The sequence below is a fragment of the Pangasianodon hypophthalmus genome, chromosome 10, assembly GCF_027358585.1.
Source record: "Pangasianodon hypophthalmus isolate fPanHyp1 chromosome 10, fPanHyp1.pri, whole genome shotgun sequence".
Lineage (NCBI taxonomy): Eukaryota > Metazoa > Chordata > Actinopteri > Siluriformes > Pangasiidae > Pangasianodon > Pangasianodon hypophthalmus.
The window spans coordinates 2,838,251-2,855,670 of record NC_069719.1 but is presented as its reverse complement, the minus strand read 5'-3'; the positions used below and the strand labels follow the sequence as shown (position 1 = coordinate 2,855,670).

General features: G+C 38.5%; 2 protein-coding genes across 3 annotated transcripts in view; one reads left to right on the top strand and one right to left on the bottom strand.

The window, feature by feature from the left end:
- The first annotated feature begins 86 nt into the window (after positions 1 to 86).
- On the top strand, positions 87 to 14,538 carry tmem54a (transmembrane protein 54a). 2 transcript variants are annotated; one of them, XM_026944142.3, is made up of 6 exons: positions 87 to 155; positions 4,700 to 4,896; positions 7,164 to 7,223; positions 8,459 to 8,650; positions 8,829 to 8,966; positions 9,815 to 14,538. In XM_026944142.3, the coding sequence occupies exons 2-6, from the start codon at positions 4,738 to 4,740 to the stop codon at positions 9,941 to 9,943; spliced, it is 678 nt and encodes a 225-aa protein (XP_026799943.1). In that variant the 5' UTR covers positions 87 to 155; positions 4,700 to 4,737; the 3' UTR covers positions 9,944 to 14,538. The 2 variants fall into 2 exon arrangements, with proteins under 2 accessions (XP_026799943.1, XP_026799942.1); XM_026944141.3 differs by lacking the exon at positions 87 to 155 and adding an exon at positions 1,442 to 1,599.
- A 115-nt stretch (positions 14,539 to 14,653) lies between these two features.
- lck (LCK proto-oncogene, Src family tyrosine kinase) overlaps positions 14,654 to 17,420 on the bottom strand; it is a 40,838-nt gene continuing 38,071 nt past the window's right edge. The window contains exons 11-13 of the mRNA XM_026944140.3: positions 16,913 to 17,066; positions 16,701 to 16,832; positions 14,654 to 15,373 (exon numbers count right to left, since the gene is read on the bottom strand). Of these exons, the coding sequence (XP_026799941.1) occupies positions 15,168 to 15,373; positions 16,701 to 16,832; positions 16,913 to 17,066 (492 nt within the window). The 3' untranslated portion in view covers positions 14,654 to 15,167. The remainder of the gene's footprint in view (positions 15,374 to 16,700; positions 16,833 to 16,912; positions 17,067 to 17,420) is intronic.

The window sequence follows — 17,420 nt, the reverse complement described above, 5'->3', positions numbered from 1 at the left end:
GTACACATAGGCTGAACAAATTGCAATCAGATGGCTTTAATTTAGAGTAGGTGGGGCTTTCTTTTTGAAAAAAAAAAATGATGTCCCAAAACTCTAATTAATGGCTCCTTGATTCCTCAGTACTACCTCCTTCATCCCGTGACTTGGAAATCATGGTAATCAATCATCTTAAAGGATGTACTAATTCTTTAAAATGCATTTAGAGGATTCAAGGAACAAGGATAAAAGCACCTCTAGAGCACAGGTTCCCAAGCCTGGTCCTGGAGAAACCCCTGACGTGGACATTTTAGTGTTTTCCTGCTCTACCACATAGACCAGTTGAATCAGGTGTTTTGGAGCAGGGACATAGTAAAATGTGCAGGATGTTGGGGTTTCCAGGACTACGACTAGGGAGGAACCTGGGGCTTAAAGTATGAACCTGGTTGCTGTTATTTGCACACCTTGAATACACAGTGCTGAAAATAATGGTCAAGACTGCCATACACACTTTACTAAAAGGTTGTTGGTCATGTTTAGGAAGTCCCAGAGGTTATATTTCCTCTTCTATCATAATAAATTCAGACCATTAAGGACTTGGTAATTGGGTGATGAGTTGAATTAGATGTTGTTATTGAGGCAGTGCTAATCTCTGAAGGACTGGGGTAAGGTTTGACCCCCTGAAAATTGATGGTAATTACAGTTACAAAATTGCTTTTAGAGCAGTGTTGTTAAACAATATGTTAATAGTGTTACTATTTTGTACAATTTTTTTTAATTTGGTCCTCATAATGGTGAAATGTAGGCCTATGCTAGTCACTTACTTCCTTGTTTTGCTTTACCATTTTGGTTCCTTTTAAATAACACATTGTAATATAATTCTGTGCTGTTTATAATTGCTTATTATTGTAGATGAAATGCTAATGTGTATTTAATTATGTCTTTATGAGCTCTACTTCCAAATTAGCCTACAGGAAGTGACAGATAAAACACAATAAAATAACACCTGATTCAGAGCTTTCACATGTGAAAAGTGATATTTTTTTTTTTTAGTTGTCTAGTTTTAAGGTTTGCTATTTTTTCCTACAGCATTGTGTCGACATCGTTAGATAACATTTAAATTCAACTGAAGTCAATAAGCTTAACTTGGAAACTTGCCCTAACTAAAATGGCGTCGCCTTTGACGCGACCCTTCGGGTTTTCATGTCATAACGGTCGCTACACCTGTGGAACGGAACTCCACTTCCACTCCGGAAGAGTCCACATTGCAGGGGGAGCAGAGATTTTTTTTTTTTTTTTTTAAGCAGCGCAAAATGTTTACATTTTGTTGTCAACTTTATTTTAGAGTATTATTTAGCTGATATTTTAGAATATCGCTTTAGAAAGATATTTGGATGAAGAAACGGGAAACGGATTTTTGAGTGACCTTTACAGCCGCCCCCCCCCTTTCCCCGCATCATGGACTGTTCCGCGTTAAAGCCTTCAGGTACAGGGTGTGAAGCAGTTAGGCGGAAAACCCCAAGACATGGGACGCCTTTCTGTAGCTTAAACTGCTAAACATGGACGCTTTAGACGGTTGAAGATGACATAAAATAAAAAGCAGTCGGAATATGGTCAATATGGGTAAGGTATTTTGTTTGTTTATTTTTAAACAACGTTAAAAACTGATAACTAGAGTGGGATGGCTATGGACTCAATGCTGGTGGTGCGTTCAAGGTGTCCATGTTTCAATTGTTTACGAGTCTGTTTAGTGAAAAAAATAAAGCCTGTAAGACTTTTCTAATACATATATAATGTCCTAGTAGTTCCATTAATATGAAATGTTTTAGGAGGAAATGTAATTTAGAGCAGGTGCATGAAATATATGTAAGAAATCAGTGAATTAGTTTAAAGGTAGCGACCGTTTTTAAACGTTTTAGCACATCAGAGCTTGAACACGACTTACTCCAGCCATTTTTAGGTGTGGTAGGATTGTATTTTTCTACAGTGTCAGTGCTTTGATTTGTTAGTAAAATTACTTTTACATAAGCAGTTACTTTCATATTACTCTGTGGACATTGCATGAATGTCTTTGCCTGCTTCAGGTGTTTTATTATAAGTGATTGATTGCAATCCAATAGAGTTCAAATTATACTTTTTTAAGAAGTGAGGAATCATTAACTATTCAAATCATCTTTCAAAGACAAAAAAAGGGGTTAAGTTTAAAGTTTCTTCCTCTGAGAGGTCAGGAGGTGTTGATTAATTTCCTGTAACAGCAGCTCTGCTGGTATTATGTCAGAGGTTTATTTATATTAATGCGCTTGTTCTCATACGTTATCGTTTCTATAGTAACAGGGACTTGTACGGCGAACGCTCCACATAATCGAAGCCTAATAACAAATGGATTTAAAAATTATTTAACAAAAAAGATAATAATAATAATAATATAATCATGAATATGGTGACTTTTCTGTAAGACGATGTTTATTTAATGTTACTGGAAGGAGTCTCCAGTGTCAGCGCTTTGTAACAGTCGTTGGTAAAGCTATAACTTTTTTAACTAACTGTAACTAAAGTTTTCCAACATGCGAAAGTCTTCATAATGGAGGCACAATAACATTAAGCAAGGATGCTTAGTATTGTTTGTTCTGATTATTTAAATCAGTTTTATAAAATGCAGTGCAAAGGAATGTTATTTTATTAATTATCAGGTGAAGTTGGATTTTATTAAACAATTTCAGCCAATGAGAAAATGAAAAAATGCCAGTGAGTCATTTGGGAAGTGACTGATTTGATTCATGCTGGTGAGCTGAGTCAGATGAAATGACTCCCTGAAAATTCTCAGATCAGTTTTTGTCTGCTGTTTTTGTTCGTGATGTAAAGAAGGATGATTTCTGCGCTTTTATTAGGATCAGCCAATCAATCAGAGGGTCTTATTTGTAAGCGTTAAAAGCATATCAGGTCAAACTCGGTGATCTGAAGTGTTTTAAGACTGATGGTCTGTTTGTTCGGTGATTGTATTGCAACTGACAAACAAAGTGCAACGCCGTAATCCCCGAGGGAGGAACATGAACGCTCCTGAGCATGTCACAGTCATGAGACAAAAATCCAGTTTGGAAGTCCTGAGGCGGAAAAAGCTTGAACAAACCCTGACGTACACTTTTTATTAAAAAAAGTGCTGCTAGAACAGAAGATTTTCCAGCTTTAACTCTTAGCAGAGTGTGTAGACTGTACGTGATGATGATCACATCTTTATCATCTCTTTGTCTCCTTTCTTTATTCACTTCACCTCCGTTTCTCTCGCTTTGTCCCAGAGTTCCTGTTCCTGTTTGATGTTAGAGCTCGGAACCTGCTCAGCAGCTTTCTGTTATAGACTTTACATCATGACTATTCTCCACACACACACACACACACACACACACACACACACACACACACACACAGTAATGGACCGAGTGCATGTTGCAGCCTGTCAACTTTTTGTACTAAAGTAAACAACACCAGTACCTTGTTTATGCTGCATTTCCACACAGGACTAAACTCTACTCTAGATATAATATCTAGATAGATATCACCTTTAAAAAAAAGAAAAGAAAACACTTGGTGTCATGCGGTTATAAAAAAATAATCAACGACAGGGTGGTGTGAAGAATTGGAGTCACTCGTACATTTTCCTTTTATTTATTTTTCATTTTCCTATAACAACACGTCCTGAAGAGGTTTCTCCCTCTTATACCACAGCAAGCTGCCTACAATTACATCTGATTATTTGTTAAAGAAAGACATCATACTTTTTTTTTTTTTTTTATCCATTTGTAGTTACATTTCATGTTGTGGAACGTCAGTGAAACAAGTTAGCACTTGTGTTACAGCAGCTATAAAAGGTCGTTTCCTCACTAGCCTCTCTCTCTCTCTCTTTTTTTTTTTTAACCTGTGATTTACAGCTGCACTACTATCAGAGCTGCTGTTATAGAAAACTAATCACCACCTTCTGACCAATCACAACCCAGAATCCAACAGCGCTGTGGTATAAATATTATATATCGCTATAGTGTAAACCTGGCTCAGTAATTTGAAGATTATAAAGATATATATAAATCTCTTTTTAATTAGATTTTGACTTAGATTAGAAGGAGGAAAATTGCGCAAATTTGCGGGTTTTTTTTTTTTTTTTGGAGTCTAACTATCTGTCTATTTTGGTTTAAATGTAAAAATTACAGATGGCATACTTTTCTTTTTCCGATACTGAGTATCGGCTGATACTGATACTGATATTCATCCAGTATTTTTTTTACATAACATACATAACATTTTTTACATACACAACATGACTAAGCTTTAAAAAGTTTTTTTTGTATCTGAAGCACCTCACGCAAACTCTTTCATGCAAAAAATCACTTACTGTACATTGTAAATATAATAAAGTATAAATAAAATTAAGTCTAACAAAGGAAAAAACAATCAAGTCTCTTTATAAAAACATCCAAATCTAATCTTTGCTGTTTGTTACAGGATCTGATATTTTTCTCCGATGTCCAATCCACCGTTTTTTGCTGGTATCGGAGCGATACTGATACTTGGTATTGGATCGGTGCCACCTCTAATAAAAACTAATCATCTTTAGGTTAAATAAAAAGATTCACTGTCTTCCCATGAGCAGATAATTAAAATAAAGCTGAAGTATGCTAAATTTTATGTAAACTAGGCAAAAGAATCCTCAGAATCTCTTCTTCTCTTTCGTCAGGCGTGTGTTGTCGGAGCCTGAAGGATGCCAAGGTCCTGATGAAGATGGGTTTGGGTCTGGTGCTGGTGGGTCACGTGACCTTCCTGTTGGGGGCGCTGGTGCTCGGCACCGTGCTGCGAGACGTCAAAGTGAACGCTCAGACCGCCACCATCGAGTACGCCATCTCCAACATCATCGCCCTCGTCGCCGGCCTGGTGGTGCGTTCCAGCAACGCTGAGCAAATGTTCTAACCATGTTCTCTTACTACATTCCTGTACTGTAGTGTTTATTACAGTTTATTACATTATCACAATATTGCGTTAATGTAGGAACAAACCCTGAGCCAGTGTTTTTATCCATGTTTTATATCGTGAACAGAATTATGGGACTTCAGATTTTGTGCTGCACAGAAATTATATTTCATCTTTTTTATTCACAACAATGTTGTACATGTTGAATATGACAGTCTATAACACTGTACTGTCGAATTCTGGATTCCGATTGGTCAGAAGGTGTTGATTAATTCTCTATAACAGCAGCTCTGACAGTAGCGCAGGTTTCTATGAATGCACTCGCTCTAATACGTTATCGTTTCTATAGTAACAGCTCATTCGCAGGGACTCAGTACAGTGGGCGCTTCACGTAAACGGATTTAAAAAAACGTGTAATTGTTGATATGGTGAAGTTTTCTGTGAGGAGATGTTTAGATTTTCATTTAGCATTTATGGAAGGAGTCTCCAGTGTCAGAAGTAAATCTGTAACTTTATGTTTTCCGACATCTTCAGGTCAGAGGAGTCTGCGCTTTGCGTTTTCTCTGTAACATGACAAGCTGCGTGGTTTTTTTTGGTCTTGTCTTCGAGAGAGAAAAAGAGGCTGGTGAGGGAACTTACATTTATTGATGCTATAACGTACGTGAGAACTTGTTTTGTGGACGTTCCACAACCTTAAATGTAACTATAAACAGATAAAAACTATGACGTCATTCTTTAATAAATAAGGAAATGTTAGTGGTGATAAATGGTATAAGAGGAATGAAACACTTGAGGCTGTGTGTTGGTGGAAAATAATCAAATTCGAGGCAGTAACAGGAACTCCGCTTCATCACACCACCCTGTCGTTGATTATTTTCCTACAACAGCACAACACCAAGTGTTTTATTCCTTACTGATCATACAGCTTCCTGTTAGCACGTGGCTAATCTTTACCAAAACCTGGTTTATATATCACTTATACATACAGCGATGTTGTACGGCTGGATGATGTAAATGTAGGCTGGACGCCGGAAAACCCGGAAGGATGATCTGATAATTTGCCTGGAAGAGAGTTGATAAAATTCCAGGTGGGGTAAAGGAAAAAGACACAGACTTCTTTCAGTTAAGGATGTGATGGCATTTTTAATAATGTATAATTATTGGCACCCTTAGTAAAGATTGTGGAGGGGGAAATCCACTTCGTGAAGAATTAATAAGTCATCGTGAATAATTAATCTCACACTGCAAATATGAGACAAATCTAACCTTTAATTGAAGTAAATGTATTTTAAGGAAATAAACCACCCTTATCAACAATATATTTTATATAAAATGTATCTCAATTTTTAACACCTCTAAAAATTCTTATGAATGCAAAGAAAATGAAGCTCACTCTTAAGCAGTTGTTCATGACTTCCTGTTTCACTGGAGTATAAATCTGAGATGACAGGAAGTTCCTGTAGTCATTCATCAAGATGATTCGAGGAAGATTAAAGAATACGCAATGAAATGAGACGGATTTTTGGCCTGGGAGCATGTTTTTGGCTGATGTTCCGCACTTTGCCCAGCCAGCCAGTTTATCTGCACATCTTGCTGAAAAATAAAGTGATCTGATCCTAGGGAGATGGCGAGAGCACAGGTTGTGTTATTCTGGCCTTTTTTTTTTTTTTTTTAATACCGATTACAGAGATTTCAGTCTTGTGCACCTCACACACATGCTGATAAATCATCAGCGGCGTGGAAAGCTTTAAGAGCTCGATGAGATGAGTCAGATGGGGTTAAAGAGACTCTGTGTTCCCAGTAAAAGGGATTGGTCATCGCTCATCAAGGCTCTTTTACACAAGTCATTATAGTTACTTGCTAATGGTGTAATGACATAGAGTGCCTTTTCAGTACAGGCCAAAATAAGCATTGCCTGAATATGTTTTTCCATTTTCAGTTAACTAAAACATTCAACGTTATAAAAATGCAATAATTGAAACTCATACACAGAGTGTGTATGATCCATTCCACACTCTTGGTGGCGTAGAACCAAAAGAAACCTGAGCAAAATTAAACACTCTTTGGCCAAGCATTCACTGGTGTCTGAGCAAAATTTCCAGCCTAACTAAATCTCAAAAGCTGCACAAAAAGACATTCAGCAGACGCATCAGATCGAGATCCTTGTATCGAACAATTCAATGTGATACACCGTACTAATGCTAACCAAGTGACTAATTCTTTCTGCTCTGCAGGCGGTTATGGGTGGGATATCGGCCATCACGCTTTCTAAAAACATGAAGAACCAGCCCTTGGTAAGTGAAACACACACTTCTGCACACTGTAGTTCACACACGAGTGTCTAAACCGAGCTACGATGCTGTTGTTGCTGATGCTTATGTCAAATGTTTCGTGTGAACATCATCCAGTTTAGTGTGAAATTCTCTCAACCATACACACTCACCATACAGCTGAATCTCATGGAGGCGGCCATTTTGGTTTGTTTTTTTTTAAAAAACACATGTTGCACTCTAAATGCAGCGCTGCATCACTTCCACCTTCCCCAGAGCTAAAAGTGATGCAGATGATGATGCTAGAGTTTAATTTGGTATCTAAAATTCTAAATACAGACGATCTCTGCTTTTTGCCCTTTTCACACAATAATTTATTCAAAGATTTGATTACAGGAGGCATGTAAATGTTGGCGTTTGACAGATTTTGGGTGGGAGACCGTTGTTAACTATATTAGCATGTCACCAAATAGGTTTTGGTGGATTGAATGTGTGTGCAGTGTTAGAGAGAAGGAAATAGATCTCTCAACCTTCCAGCTGCTAGCACAGAACCGTAACTGTTCACTTTAATTCAGGTCTAAAAATGTTGTTTAATGTTTTACGGAGTCACCAGGGTCGCTGTATATCACAATATATAGTTTCATATGACTGATTAGTGACAGTATGTAATAATAAACCTGATGGAGGACTAGGTTGGTGTGTAAAGGCTGCTTTTGTATCTGCAGTGTTTATTCAGGTTGAACAGAACGCTGGTGTGTTCTCCGCCTCGGTGCCGTTCTTGAGGCAGGTGAACGTGGTCACAGTGGTCACACTCGAGTCCGAGAGCTTCTGAGCGATCTGCTTCGGCGTGCACTTAATTGTAGCGAACAAACGATTCGACTCTGAATCGACTCTTCTGTAGGAGGCGAATCAAATATGTTGCGTGGTTTCAGTTGCATTGTTTAGACAATTGTTGTATCATTTATTACATGTTCTCTGTGCTAGGCTGGTTTTTTTGCTTTCATTTTGTTTGTTTATCTGCAGTGAGAAACTAAACCAAACAAACCACAAGAGTCACTTTCCTTCTGAATCAGACTCAGCAAACAGTCTAATAGATGTGAAAGTGATTTAAAGTTATATTTCAGTTATTTAAATATATCTACAAATACACAGTGACATTGATGATGTTGATGATTGTGTTTTTCCTTGATGTTATGTATTTAACCTCCACAGTGCGGTAACAGTCTGTTCCGTGTGTATGTACACCTCCGTCCCTGCAGAAATGGTGGTTATTGGTGGTGAGCATCATGACCTGCGTTTTTGGCGCAGCCTCTGCCATCAGCGTCTCAGTCTCCATGGTTACGGCCATCCACAACGACGGCTCGAGCCTGCTGAAGCAGTGCAAGCTGAACGGCACCGTCAACACCTACAGCATCACCCACGAGTGTCCCTTCGACCCCACGCGCATTTACGTGAGTGATCAACTTTAACCGCATGATTTATCATCAGTCCTGTTAATACACACACACACACACACACACAAAAACATTTCTCAGTCACTACATCACAAAGTTCCCAAGACTCGGCTCACAATTTCTAACATGCACAGCTTAATGTTAAAATATTAATATAAAATATTACTCTGTACAGGGGACGACGCTGACCCTGTGGGTGCTGCTCATCCTCATGTCGGTGGTGGAGGTGGTGTTTTCGGCTCGCTGTTTTGCAGCCTGCATCGACTTCCTGTACCTTCCGTGTCCCTGGAGGAAGAGACCGAAAAAATCCAGGGTAAAAAAACAAACAAAAAAACATACACACTCCACACACATGCGCATCTTTTGGCTCAGAAGTTAACACAGAAGATCAGAAGGTGTTGATTAATGTTCTCCAACAGCGTCTCTGACAGTAGTGCAGCTGCAAATCACAGGTTTATATTAATGCACTCGTTCTAATACGTTATCGTTTCTATAGTAACAGCTCACTCACAGGGACTTGTACGGCGGACTAAATGGGATAAAAACGCGTGTAATCGTTGATACAGTGACGTTTTCTGTAAGGAGACGTTTATTTAATATTTATGGAAGGAGTCTCCAGTGGCAGTGCTTTGTACAATCAGAGGTAAAGCTGGAACTTCAAGTTTGCAGACGTCTTCAGGACAGAGGACATTTTTTGTCTTGTTAACTTGGAGAAAGGGAGAAAAGAGAGGCTGGTGAGGGAATGACTGTCTATATAGATGCATAAATGTAACCATAAATGGATAAAAAGTACAATATGTCGTTCTTTAATAAATAGAAAATTGAAAATTGTTGACAAATTGCAGCTGTATAAGAGGAATAAAGCGCTTTGCGACGTGCTGTTATTGGAAGTTAATTAATTAACTTCGAAGTGATAACAGTAACGCCGCTTCATCACACCACCTGTTGTTGATTGTTTTCCTGTAACAGCATGGCTCTGAGTTGTAGTGCTAGCTCTCATCGTGTGATGTCCTGTTTCTATTTTTGACCAACCGGTTTACCATTTTGATTTTTTTTTTTTTTTCCCTTTCAGAATCACTTTGTGTGCTTAAATCGCATTGTCCACTAATGTGACGTTACTATTTTTATCTAATGATGTTCCTCACTGTTTGTAAATCTCAGGTGCGTATCCGGGTGCCGAAGAACTCCGCCCCGCCGTCTCCCGTCAGCTCCCCGGTCGAGGAGTATCCTGCAGAGCGGCACGACCTCCTGAACACCGCCTCGCCCACTGAGGAAAACAGCTGGCTGTGAGCTCGAGCGCCGCCTCACCTTCCCCCAGTCACCTTCCCCCAGTCACACACACAGGTTCTGAGATCAGCTCCCACTTCCTGTGTGCGTACAATAAGGGTCAAAAGTCTCAGTCCAGCATCATGAACTGCTTTTATTTCATTATTTAGACCAATCAGAATCCAGAATTCAACAGTGCTGTGGCGTAGAGCTGTGCGCAGCTGTGTGTTAGGAGTGTAAACGCTACAGCTTGAATAAAACATACAGAAACTAATTTGGATTATATGATACTGGAATGGATTTTAATTTCTAAATTTCTCTAACAGCTAAAAATGAAGAATGAAGTAAAGTATGAAATATATTGAGTTCATGGTGGTGGACTTTTGGACTCTGTTGAAACAGACTTTGTGAGGGGGTAAAAAAAATATGGCGTCTTCACGTGAGGCTTTTTTTTTTTTTTTTTTTTTTTTTTTTTTTTTTTTTTAAATATCTATACCTGAGCCTTAAATTTACAATGCTGATGTGAAATCAGCTCCAGCTGCCACTATAGAAGCCAAAAAGCTGTTTTTAGATCAGCTGTCTTTCTCTAGAAAGGTCAATACAACTAAATTATTTTACTGTGAAACATCGAGAGCAGTCGCTTCATCTGAGAGCACAATTAGTCCTCAAAGCTCGTGTCATTTCCAACATCAGATTCATTTGTACTGTTGTAATATATGTTGTTTGTGTAGAAGAACACAAAAGAAAGTATGCTACTGCATTGTTTCACTTTTCTTTTGTTTTCCGCCATTTTCTCTTGGTCAGTTTCAGGTGGGCGGAGCTATATTGGGCTCTCGCTGTTGTAGGAAGTATAGTGACTCCTTCATTGCTTACGCAGCCTCTTTGATGCATTTTTACCGAGTTATAGTGTTTTTAGCAAATGAGTGGATGGTAAAGCTCAACAGCACACACACACACACACACACACACCAGTCTTATACTGCCCCAGAAATATTCCTAAAATGCACCGGATATGTTTTAACTCTCAACTCGTGTCACAAACAACACACTTTGACCCGCTTTTCTAGCACTACAGTGTTGACGAGTTTGCGTTTACGTTGCCATTGACCTCATGATCATCAGACCTCATGATCATCAGACCTCATGATCAGATTCATGATCAATGTGCCATTTGTGTTCCTCTGATATTACTTTTACAAATACGTATGTAGACTACAAACAATCTGTGTGAATGTTTCAGATAAATAGCAGGCACCAAATTTGAATTAATGTAGTGTTTAAATGTAATTATAATTTAAATAGAATTCTAAATCCTTGTTCAATATGATTCTCACTGCAGACTGTTGTACGTTTCATCAACAAATGCTGCCAAGTTTCGCCTAATAAGTACGTACGTAAGTAGATTTTATTTCTAGAGCATGTTTAAACACAGCTTACACTGACCAAAGTGCTGTAGAAAGGACATAAAAACATATTAAAAAATCAAATAAAATATCAAATAAATAAATAAAATAATAACAAATAAATATAATAAATAAATTTGGTGAAAATATCAAATAAATAAGCATATAAAAATACATAGAGAGACATATACCAGTGATACTGACACACAGTAACAGCAACAACGACAGGCAACAGCAGAGGATCAGCACAGAGTTACAGACATAACGGACTGACAGACTAGTGGGCCGAGAAGGCCAGAGAATAAAACCGTCTCTTGATTTAAGCTTGGATTTAAAAGCAGAAATGGAAGGAGCACTTTGAATGTCGAGTGGCAACCGGTTCCACAGGCGTGGAGCAGCGACTGCAAAGGCTCTGTCACCGTTCAGTTTGCGCCGTGACCGTGGGACGTGTAAGACAACTTTGCTGGCAGTTTAACAGAAAGCGGTAACTTGACTGACGTGACGGGCGACTGATCTCACACCTCGTCCTGCAGCTCGTCCAGATCTCCATATTAATCCTCGAGGTGTTGTTCTGTCACGATGTCACTGATGATGACTCGAAGCCTCGGTTAGACATTGCTCCGAGAGTTCGGGTCGAGGTTTGTCAAGCTGTTTAGTCTGTACCATGTCCGTGCGTATTCAGTCTCCAAGCTCCAGTCACTTCCCGTTTAAAGAAACACAGCCACTGTGCACTTACAGTACACTATTCTGTTGTAGAATTAAATATTATCAACATGATATAAATATTAACAACTAATAGCATAGTAAACTCTACTAACACACTCATATATATCTCATATATATTATTTAAAATTTAATATCTAGGATACAATAAATCTGTAATAAATGTTAAAGATTTCCTTTATCTGACAAGGCTTACATTTTATTTCTGTTTAATCCTTTTCTGGTCCAAATTTTCGCACTTACATGCTACACAGGTCAGTATTCTTGTGACCACAGGAAAGACTGTGCTCTCGCGTGAAATCTCTGTTCCTGTAGTTTGGGAATGAAATAAGAGCGTAAACCTCTGCTATGGAGTTGAGTGTTACTGTTTTATAAAAATGGAGAAAAAAATACTTCCATTAAATAAGCCTTAGTGATATTTTACCAATATTCTTTTTCACCACTAGGGGTCAGTAGTGGACATGTGAAGCCTCAAGAAGTGTCACTACAGAAAACTCTTTAAATGAGAATTATATGGTGCTGGTTGTGTCACACGGCAGTGCAGAGAGCCAATCAGATTGCAGCCTTAAACGTCGTGACGCTTGTAGCCGAGAATGGAAGTGGAGAATAGCCACACTTCTTCTTTTCGTCTTTAACTATTCTGTTTTTGTTGTAAATTTTAAAAAAGAATTATGAAGGTCTGTGAAAACTATAGGCTAAATCATTTACATAAATTGGCTGCCACTGAGGATCTGATACAAAACCGTGATGGTTTGTGATTTAAAACACTGCCAGCTTTTTTATACGCTTCGACCTCAGAAGAGAAGAGAACTGCAGCAGAGCCGATAAGTTGGATCCGCCGTCCACCAGTTGACGACTCCTGTAATAGATTAGCAGTGGTGTAGGGGAAAGGGAAATGATCACGCATATGGACCGTGAACATTAGCGAGAAGAATAGAAGGATGTTGTAATCGCAGTAAAAGGCGAGAGTATTTCATATAAGACAGTTTTTCACACTTTGTTGTTAGTAGCATTTCAGAACTTGCGGTGAGATCGTGATCAACGGCAGCACTGTAGCATCGAACATCTGCGGAAATGTTCGACAAACTCGGAAAAGCTAGCCATTTATACGTCACAATTTAAAGGTTCGTCCCACACACACTGGTCGCTTTTCTGCGTTTGTCAAAATACATTTCTCCGGACAACATGTGATCTGTCCATTCAGATAAAGACGGTGTATCCCCACGTTTCAGGCGTTTCCAGCCAGCAGAACTGGAGTAGTCAGGTTCTTTAAAATGCCGAATACAGATACGTGTCCTGCTTGTTAAAACGCTCCCCTCATCCCGGAGAACAGCACAAAGCCGTTTCTTTGTCACCAGCACGTCGGTGGGAAATGAGAGAAAGCTCAGGTACGGATGATCGCATGAATTATTTGTGCATTTATAAACGCTGCAGTGATTACGAGCTGTGTTTGTTGCCATTGTTCACTATCTCACTAGAATGCTACTACATTTGTAACATATGTGAGAAAAGGTCTATCAGTCTATTAATCCAGAACAAGCCTTTTTATTTATTTATTTTTTTTTTCATCTCGCAGATTTTCAGTGCTTTGTTACACTGCTAACAAGTTTTCAGCTACAGCTAGCTGAAGTCGTTAAAAGGCTTGAGTTTAGATTTTGGAAATTGTATTAGAAAAGGTTTAATATGTAAAATCCAAAACCAGAGAAAAAAAGCACTGTTCAGCAAATCAGATTTCCATAAAAAAAAAAATTTTTTTTTTGTATGATCTCGGTATGATTTCCGTTACTGCAGGAAGGAAATTCTCTCATTTTTATTTTTGCTGATAAATAATGTAAATGTATGATATGGAGTTAAACATGTTACTGTTTTGTAAAAAGGAGAAAAAGGCACTTTGATGTTAAAGAAAAAGCCATAGTGATATTTTACTCTTGATAACGGTTCATTGTTGATGTTTCTGTATGACGGAGGTAATAACTGAGGTTTTTAATGTTCTCCTATGTGGATATGAATTATATTAAAATACACACACTCTCTAGTGATATGTCTATATGCTGTTTTAATTCATGATATTGCAGGTATCATTTAGTTTCATTTGAGAGGTTTAGAGCAATAAAACCTATCAGTCATGTCACAATGTTAAATTTGACATTCTCCATCTGGTTAACTCCTTTGCTTTGTTTTATTCTTTGTATAGAAGTTTATTTTTTGTAAACTTTGAATGGAAAAAAACTTTTGAAATGAAACGTCATGGTGACTATTGTGCAGCTGTTCTTAAGTATCGTGATGTATATCATTTCCGTGTTAAAACAGTATATATTGTGTGTATTGCAGAAAGCTTTTTGAGCTCAGCCCTAGATACCCAATTGTATTGGTTTGTCTCATGCTTCAGTGCTTTTTGTGTTATTAAATTTATAATGTCATGCTTTTACACTTACATTTCCATTACAGAATGCTATACTTTGTCTATGAAAATAAACTTTAAACCAAACTGTATTTCTAATGCATGCTTTATGTAGTATGGTGCACACAACACCATAATGACCATAATAACCCTTCTTTATTTTGTCCTTTTTGTTTACGTCAAGACCCCAAGAGCAACATGGTGAAATAAAGGTATTAAATGATTTTTATTTATACATTTATAAACAAAAAAAAAAGGTTAACATTTTTATAAATGTTCCTCGCCACTCTCATTACCATTCTGAACTACACATTCTGGAGCGATTTGCTGTCAGAAGTGAAAAATCAGGTCTTTTATTTGAACTATTTATAGGTAGTTACCAATAATAAGCTAAACACACAGACAGGATCAACACTGACAGGATTACATACAAGGATTTGAAACAGCAATCGTTCTGCACTTCAGGAGGAAAAAAGGAGGCTGCTGAAGGACAGTTTTTTTTTCTCAGACTATCTTCAGCCTCGTAAAAAAAAAAAAAAAAGCAAATAAACCTACAGGAACTAATCACTGTCTTTAAACGGAAAAAAAAGAGACCCCACCGTCCTCAAATAAGGACTTCAGTAGGCTATATACACAACGTAATCAGGAAAAAAAAGATACTTTTCTGTCTTATATACTGATCATCACGGTTCTGTCTTTTAAACCATCGTTTGGTTCATCCTCAGTAAGGCTGCTCCTGATACTGCCGCTCGGTGGCCGTGGTGAAGTCCTCCAGGACGCTGCGCAGGTACTCGAACGTAGGACGGTTCTCCGGGTTTTCCGTCCAACACTCCTTCATTATGGCATACAGGTCCTCGGGACAGTTATCCGGACGAGGCATGCGGTACCCTTTCTCCAAGTTCTGGATCACCTCAGGATTTGTCATACCTAAAAGCGAGACCTCTTATAAATATCACTTGCAACTCGCCTGAGAATACACATCTTTTCAGATATTCATGGACTTGATCTGATGATGGCGCTGTTGAATTCTGGATTCTGATTGGTCAGAAGGTGTTGATTCATTTTCTACAGCAGTAGTGAAGCTGGACTGTATGGAAGACTCCCACAAAATGGATTTAAAAAAAAACAAAAACGTGTACTCATTACTATGGTGATGGTTTCTGTAAGGAGATGTTTGTTTAACATTTATGGAAGGAGTCTCCAGTGTCAGTGCTTTGTAACAGCAAGTTTTATAAGAGGTATAAGAGGAATAAAACACTTCAGGACATGCTGTTATAGAAAAATAATCAACTTCACTGCTGTGCTTTATTCCTCTTATATCACAGCAATTTCCCAAAGTTATGAATTAATGATATACTTTTTTTTATCCATTTATAGTTTCATTTAATGTTGTGGAACATCCATGAAACAAGTTAGTTCCTGTTCTCACTTCTCACTTACGTTATAGCAGCTATAAACACTCGTTCCCTGACCAGCCTCTTTTTTCTCTCTCTCTTGAAGCTTGTCATGTTAGTGAGAAACCGCAAAGCAGTTTAAACTCCTCTGTCCTCCTCCTCCGTAACTAATGTAGCTGTAGTTGCAGCTTTACCTCTAATTGTTACAAAGCACTGACACTGGAGACTCCTTCCATAAATGTTAAATAAACACCTCCTGACAGAAAACTTCACTGTATCATTAATTCTACACTTTTTTAAAATTTATGTGGAGCGTTTCCTGTACAAGTCCCTGTGAATGAGCTGTTACTATAGAAACGATAATGTATTAAAACAAGCACATTAATATTAACCTGTGATTTGTCTTGCAGCACCTTCCGACCAATCAGAATTGAGATTTTAACAGTACTGTGGTATAATGAAAAAAAAATTTGCAGCAATACACAATCCAGTGTTTTTTGCTTTACAGCTCCTGATGCTGCCTTCATGTGCTGTCGAAATAATCATAAAAATAAATTCCCACCCTGAAAGCTGAACATCCCTGCAAATGATAAATTAATTAACAATAATATATAATGAACAAGGGATTTTTTCAGACGTTAGAGGTTGGTAAATCTTTTTGCTAACTATCTGGGCTATTTCTCTTACCACTGGTTGAATTATGTTGTTTTTTACAAATGTTACACCAAAATAGTGCTGCACTTGATCTCACATCAGATATAGAACCATGTGACGAACTTGTGAAGGCATCGCGACTCATCCATGAGATGTTCAGAATTATTTTCAGCATAAATAAGTAAACAGGAATAATGTTTTTATACCTGGGTAAGGAATTCTGCCGTAGGTCACGATCTCGGTCAGCAGGATGCCAAAAGACCAGACGTCTGATTTGATGGAGAATGTGCCGTAGTTGATGGCTTCAGGAGCCGTCCATTTGATGGGAAACTTGGCACCTTTGGGGCAAAAAGATCAAGCTCAGTCAGGTTCTGATCAAACAGAGTCAATAGAGTACAGCAGGACCATGACGTCTCACCTTCCCTGGCTGTGTACTCGTTGTTCTCGATGAGCCGAGCGAGGCCGAAGTCTGCGATCTTGCAGATGAGCTCCTCAGACACCAGGATGTTGGCGGCTCTCAAGTCTCGGTGGATGTAATTCTTCTGCTCGATGTAGGCCATACCATCAGCCACCTGCAGGGGGCAGCGCGTCATTAGGAATGAAGAGTGTGTGTGTGTGTGTGTGTGTGTGTGTGTGTGTGTGTGTGTGTGTGTACACGGGCAGAGGTGGTCTACATAGAGACACCGAGATGCGGGCCAAGTTCCTGAGTCAGGGAGTGTCTTACTTCCCTTTGTTTGGCCTTTGACCTATAATAGTCTTCTCCACCCAGTTATCAGAGGGAGATCATTTCTCCTTCATAATGGATAATTTCCTGTCCAGTTCGCTTATTTTAATGACAGGATTCCAGAGTGTCATTTTAGAGACAAATATTATGGCATGGATTTTGGCATTTTGTCTTCTCATACCACTACTCATTATCCCCACTA